Here is a 6,618-nt window from a genome sequence, read left to right on the forward strand (position 1 = left end):
AGTAGACACACAATCAGGGTTCATCTTTGCAAACAGTACTTTTTTTATATCTATTTATCTAAAGTCCCAAATGAAATGGTAATTCTGTTATATTTGCTTAATAAAAATATCATTGATGCTTTTATAAAGTTGCCTTTTTGTAACTGAAATGACTGAAATGACTGAAATATTTCAAACCCAAACCTTCATGTATACATATGAATATTTAGAACATTTTTCCAAACTATCCCTAGGGTTGTAGGCCAATGTTATCTTCATCCCAATTTGTTTAGAACCTGATACAGTACATTAGACTAGATTACATCGGTTTAAGTGTAATTCGAAACCAAGATGGCACATACATATATAAATATTTACATATATATTTATTTATATATGAAAGCATCTTTGCGTGTGCAGTAATCAAGACTTTGACATGACAGATTCATTTTAAACACCTGAAACAAACCAATGCAACAAAGTATGTGTATCACGATCTGTGGGGGGAGTTTGTGGACTGGTTTGGAGCAGGTGCTTAAACATTGTACAAACACTACAAAGTTTAAAAAGTTGTATAAAACACTTTAATAAAAGGATAGGAAGATAAAGAGAGATGTGAAGGTGGGTGATTATACTGATTGCAATGGGGTGGGTGATTGGGGTACTGTAAAACATCTTTGGTAGGTGTTTAAAATGATGTACTATTTTATATTTTTCTTATCTTGCAATAAATATATTATATAAAACATATGATATGTACAAATACAAAATATACAATATATCTTTTCAAACAAAATTAACATATTATTTGTAACACTTTATTTTTCCTATTGGTGTTTTGCTACACACTTATTGTGTTTTTATATGCTATTTTTTTTTGTTTTAAATGAAAAAAGAAAGAAAGAAAGAAAGAACAGATGTGTTTGGCAAATAATATTGACAGTGTTGGAGTGATGGCGGCGAGTGTGCAGCACATTGAATGAAATGGTTGCCTAAGCCATTTGTTGATCTATCGTCCTCAGCCTCATGCGTTGCCATGGAAACTCTGTGTGCTGTGGTATCACTAGCTGTCTGGTCAACTGACACAGCGAAAGAAAAAGCAGGCCGGTACGCCACACATACATTCAATGGCATTCAATATGGCAGCGTGTGCATTGAAACCCAGTGTGCCACTGTCAACAACAACAACAAACAGTGTTTGTGAGAAGACCCTGGCAGTGACACTTGAACACGGAGAGGAGGAAACAGATGGACATTAAGGTGTAATGGAGGGCTTTTGGTAAGATAATGTACACAAAACAATATACAATGTAACATCCTGGCCCCAGATGGAGAGTCCAGCAGGAAGTCAGAGGAAACCATTGGTAATTTTCAGGGTCTACTATACAAAATATTGGCTAAACAAAGGAAAAAACACAATTTAAGTTTTTTTGCATAAAGCAATGCAGCTTTAATCTACATGTATTTTGTACTGTAACTTCGGGTTTGGGGGCGTTCTCCTTTTTTGAGAAATTAGAATTTTGAACGTGAAACACTTCATTTTCTGCATTCTGGTGATTTTTCTTCAACAATTTGTGCTTTTTATGTATCGATTTATGGTGCAAATGTCTTTATTTAAGTAAAGGTTTTTGGGGGTGGGTTGCGCCAGTCAGTTTTGATTATTGGGGGGGGTCTGTAAATTACTTTTATGACTGTATACTTGCATACAATAATCCAACTGGCTGTATTTTTAAAACATTTGTAGCACCTTAATGAATAAAGTTGTGATAAATGTGAATGCTGAGCCTGGATGAGCTCATTCTTCACATTATCATAGTCGTCATGGAAACATTAATTGGTCATGTGACAAGGGCTGGGAAATTTGGCAAAACAGTCAGCCAAGTGACAGTACTCTGATCCGATGGAAATTATAATTGTCACATTGATGGCACTCTAGTCCAATAGATTGGGAGAGTGTCACCATGGGGGGAGGTAATCATATTTCGGGGGGGGGGGGCTACGTAGCTACGTACATAGGTACGTTGAGACACGGACCTTACGCCATAGCCTGATGTGCACATCTCGGAAAATCTAACCACATGTTGCAGAGATGCACGTTGCTCGGCCGTGGCTTGGTAGCGTTGCATTTCCCTTTACGCATTTTCTGGTTCTCCTTCTCTGTAAACAACATGAAATCAAGGAGAGGGTTACTTTTTCCTGCTACAGATTTCCCACCGGGGTCAGAAAGCACAGGGGAGACACTTTGTCTCTCTCACTATGACTCTAGAGTCGCTACTCACTCCAAAGATAATCACCCTCAATCTCTCACTCGCTCTACCACACACTCCCCACGCACACACACATGCCGGCCCTGCTATTCTGGACACACACACCAACGCCCAAGGATAAACTTCCGGCAGTGGGGGTTCTACATTGAATTACACCCACAGGGTAAGACCCTCCTTTATCACACAAATGTAAAACACTAATTATTACACTATTGCACTAAGAGTAGAAACACTAACCAAAACTAAAACCTGACCTTTCTGGCCTTCCTTGATGCAATGTCATCAATGATATTTTGGTATGAAATCTGCTCATCTATTGAGTGATTAATACAGACAAAAAGGCCAGTGCCCTCAGCTATGACTTGATCAACTTTAGTTTTGAAAAGCTTCTCTCTGCCCAAGCCACAGTGACTGTCAGAGTAAGTGCAATCCTGAGAGCAGTCCAAAAGTAGATCTCTGATGGATCCTTATCATGCATAAAAGTGATAAGCTCACGGAGGCTCATGGTCTCCTGTTGCCCCCCTTGTTCGGATCGTTTCATTTGGGGGACCAAACATAGGCTCTCCTTTATGTTTTCCTTGGTGGGTGTTCACGGGTGGAGGCCCTTTAAAAAAAAAGATTGCATTTCAGACGGCTGACACAAACACACACGCCTATCAACAATAATAAAGTTGTAAAGTAGGCTATCTTTCAACTCAGGATAGGACTGGAGATGAAAAGTTTAACTGACACATGATCACCGCAATCAGCTTTGTGGGTGCTCAGTATTAGCGGTGCCCCGCAACAGTTGGTTGGACCAGCTTTAAAGATCTCTTTTTAGATTATTTCCTTCTAAATGTATAAATAGGTACATCAAATTGTTATTTGGATGGATTATAAAACTACCATGAATTACACATGGTTATACTTTAGCACACTTCACACACATTGTTCTTTCTGGGTCGTGCACCTTGACCCATGTTTTTTTTTAAATGATGCTCATTGGCTTATTTCGTTTAATTTGTTTTTAACTAAAATCAAAAATAGATAGGGATAAAGATTTTTTTCTATGTAGCACAAACTGCATTACACTAAACCATATTATACGTCTCTTTAATACTCAACAGGGATAGAGTGGAGAAAAGGGAAAATTGGCAATTTTATGGTGTTCATCTGGTAAATAGTGTAAACTGATGTAGCTTATTTGAAAGGAGGGCTTGCAAGGGGGAAACAGAATGAAAGTGCTTTTATCACTACTGCAGGACTGCTTAAGAACTCTTTAGACGAGCTAATTATGACAATTAGCAGATACAGTTTACAGGTCAGACTGATAAAAGAACCTTGTGTAGATTCACACTTAAAAACCTGTCCTCTAATTTCCACTCTGCTGGGTCTCTGCTGATTCTTGCTTGTCCCAGAGGAATAGACTTTCTCCCACCCCCAACCCCCCCGCGGTCTGGGGGCCCCACGAGGCAGGCCGGTGGTCTTTGGCCAGTGTTTGTCAAAGGGCCCCAAGCCGTCCCGCACCGTGGCAAATATGGCGTGTGACTCATCAGACCCAACACGGGATTAGCTGGTAATGATCTGGCAAATGGTTTTGAAATAATAGTTGTCTGTCCCTGTGCTGCATCTACACAAAGAGAGGAAGAGATGGGTAGAGTGACACAAGATTGGGAGAAAAAGGGGTAAAATACGAGTGTAGGCAAGTGATTTCATGCTGTGTCAACAACAAAACATCTGTATATTTGTATGAACTGATTATTATGATTACAAGTTGGCAGTTGATATGAGTTTTTATTAAAAACTTGGGAATTAGTTATAACTATTATTGTTATGTTGGCAGCACAATCCAGAAAGAGTAGTTAAAACTCAAAATAATGTATGCAACTCATTTTTTAAGTTGGAATGAGCACTGTTGACAATGTAGGAAGCAATAAACATGACACTTTTAAATGCACCAGTGACATCACTGGCAAAGCATTTAGCTCCAATGTGTAAGATTAACTTTAGAAAATAGCCCTCTATGTTGGCAATTCAAACTCAGAGTTGGCTCACATGTGCTCATGTTGCCTTGTAATGGAATACAAGAAAACATCCATGAAGAGCATCAAAACCATAAAAGTGTTGCCGGCTATTGTATCAGTGTTGACCTTTGCTGCCATCTTCAGGAAGCTGCACAGAAGAACATGTTGCACTGCATTGTTGTTGTGGTTGCATGTAAACCCTCTGGATGTTGGGTGATTGTAGCAGCACAAAGACAGATCCAAGGAACAATAGAACCTTTAGAAAGTATGAATAATTAAGAAAGAGGCAAAAACAAAGATGGTTAGGCTCTCCCACAGGAGTGATGTCAAATCAAAGCAGATTTATTTGTCCCATACACAGTATATTCAATTCAATTTCAATTCAGTTTTATTTATATAGCACCAAATCACAACAACAGTTATTTCATTGCGCTTTTCGTAAAGAGCAGGTCTAGACCGTACTCTGTGATGTTATTTACAGAAACCCAACAAGAAACTGACAAATACAAAATGAATAGACCAGATGAGGCTACTATAGAACAGAATATTTTTTCTAAAATAAAACAATAAAACAATATATCAGTACATTTTAGAGAAAAACAAAACATGATATAATGACAGTGATACAGTTCTTGTTGAACTGATGCAGTCCTATACAAGTTGATCTCATGAAACCCTGTAAAACCACCCATCAGTCATGCTGGCCAACATGAGCACAACGCTGTTTTTTCTGAGTTTCTGGTTCAATTCCTGGCCCTGCAGTCCCATGTCGAAGCGTCCTTGGGCAAGACACTGAACCCCGAGTTGCCCCATCGGAGTGTGAATGTGTGTGAGTGTTTATCTGATGAGCAGGTGGCACATTTACATTTACACATTCAGGGTTTTGAAATGAGAATATCTGAAGCTGTTCTGCTGTCTTTAAAATGTCATTATGCCATGGAAAAATGAATGAATATAACTGTATGCATAACTTATTGTTTAGGGTCAGGGTACTGAATATAATACATTTTTGAAAGTCTTTGTCTATGTGACGCACAGAGGCTGCACTCCCTCTAACCGGCAAATAACCTGCTAATTTAGGAGTTCCATGATTGCATGAACCAAAAGGCCTTCCTCTTCAGCATGGCAGTTTCTCCACCTCTGGCATCCTCCACCGGCTCTCTGGTAGCAGCAGGTACTGCCAACCTTCTAAACAGCTGCCTGCCTCAGGAATGGAGTTTTTTTTAAATTCAAGATTCAGTACTTTACTGCCATGTACTCTATTTAATAAATCAGAAAAGGTTCTGGCGGTTCATTGCCCGGACTTTGTCACGTAATTAGAATCTGAAATTGTGAGTGTAGCTACAGTAATACAGAACATTTTCTGTTATTCAAAATTCCCTCACACGAAGCTGCTCAGTTATTAAACTTCTGAAATGAACTCTGATCTTTAATTCATTTAAAACTTTTTTTCAACGCTTTAAACACTTTGTTTGACTCTCGCTGATGCAAGTGCTGGTTAATAATATGCGGTTATGGTGTTGTTGTAGCACAGAGAAATGTCCCATAATGAAATTGGAAATGTAAATAAATGTAAATAAAACTGTGAATCATGTTCTGTGGACACTCTCTGTTAAAATATACGAACAGTCATGTAACTCTTAATAGAGAAATATTTCTTCGAGCAGGGGTGACTAACTCAATTTCACTGAGGACCACACTGGAAAATGAGAATCACATCCGGGGCAAAACACGTTTCATTTATTAACATGCTTTTATTCAAGAGAAAAGTCAAATGACTGTACTATTGCATGTCTTATAAAGTCTTCTTGCGTACAGTTTGGTCCACATAAAGTCCTTAAAAAAGTTAGCAAAAAATGTTTTATTAGCCATCATAGAAAAAAGCCCAAAAAAGGTTGAAAAAAGTGACAAAAACATCAAAAGAAGGGCCAAAAAAAAGCGACATTTATTGGGATCCTAAATTGACATGTAGGCCGGATCAAAGTCTGTGCGGGGCCGTATTTGGCCCGCAGGCCTTTGGTTTAACACGTGTCTTAGAATGTAGGTGCACATGGACCTTTATTTTGAAGTCGGAGAATCCTCTTAGCAGATTAGCCTTTCAAAAGCAAACCCTTCAGATGCCCCGATGAAAGTCTGAGGTAGGCCTACACTGCATTACACTGTAAACAGATACAACATAAAACTCTGTGCCATACCATGTTTTCACAATGTCAGAAGAAAACCAGAGAGATTCAGAAGAGGATGATGAAGATGATGATGATGATGATGATGATGATGATGATAACAGCGAGAGTGGATCAAGCAGAGGCCGAAATGGTTTATCTTTCACCAATGTATTCAACAGTTTGATTTCAGGTGGGTTATTTGCA

General features: G+C 38.7%; 1 protein-coding gene across 2 annotated transcripts in view; it reads left to right on the top strand.

The window, feature by feature from the left end:
• Positions 1-6,348: 6,348 nt before the first annotated feature.
• The window catches only part of LOC116691601 (cytochrome b5 reductase 4), a 28,072-nt gene continuing 27,802 nt past the window's right edge, over positions 6,349-6,618 (top strand). The window contains exon 1 of one of the 2 annotated variants that reach the window (XM_032519359.1): positions 6,349-6,604. In XM_032519359.1, the coding sequence (XP_032375250.1) occupies positions 6,457-6,604 (148 nt within the window). In that variant the 5' untranslated portion in view covers positions 6,349-6,456. The remainder of the gene's footprint in view (positions 6,605-6,618) is intronic. The other variant, XM_032519360.1, reaches the window with a different exon arrangement.

This window comes from Etheostoma spectabile, chromosome 6, assembly GCF_008692095.1.
Source record: "Etheostoma spectabile isolate EspeVRDwgs_2016 chromosome 6, UIUC_Espe_1.0, whole genome shotgun sequence".
Lineage (NCBI taxonomy): Eukaryota > Metazoa > Chordata > Actinopteri > Perciformes > Percidae > Etheostoma > Etheostoma spectabile.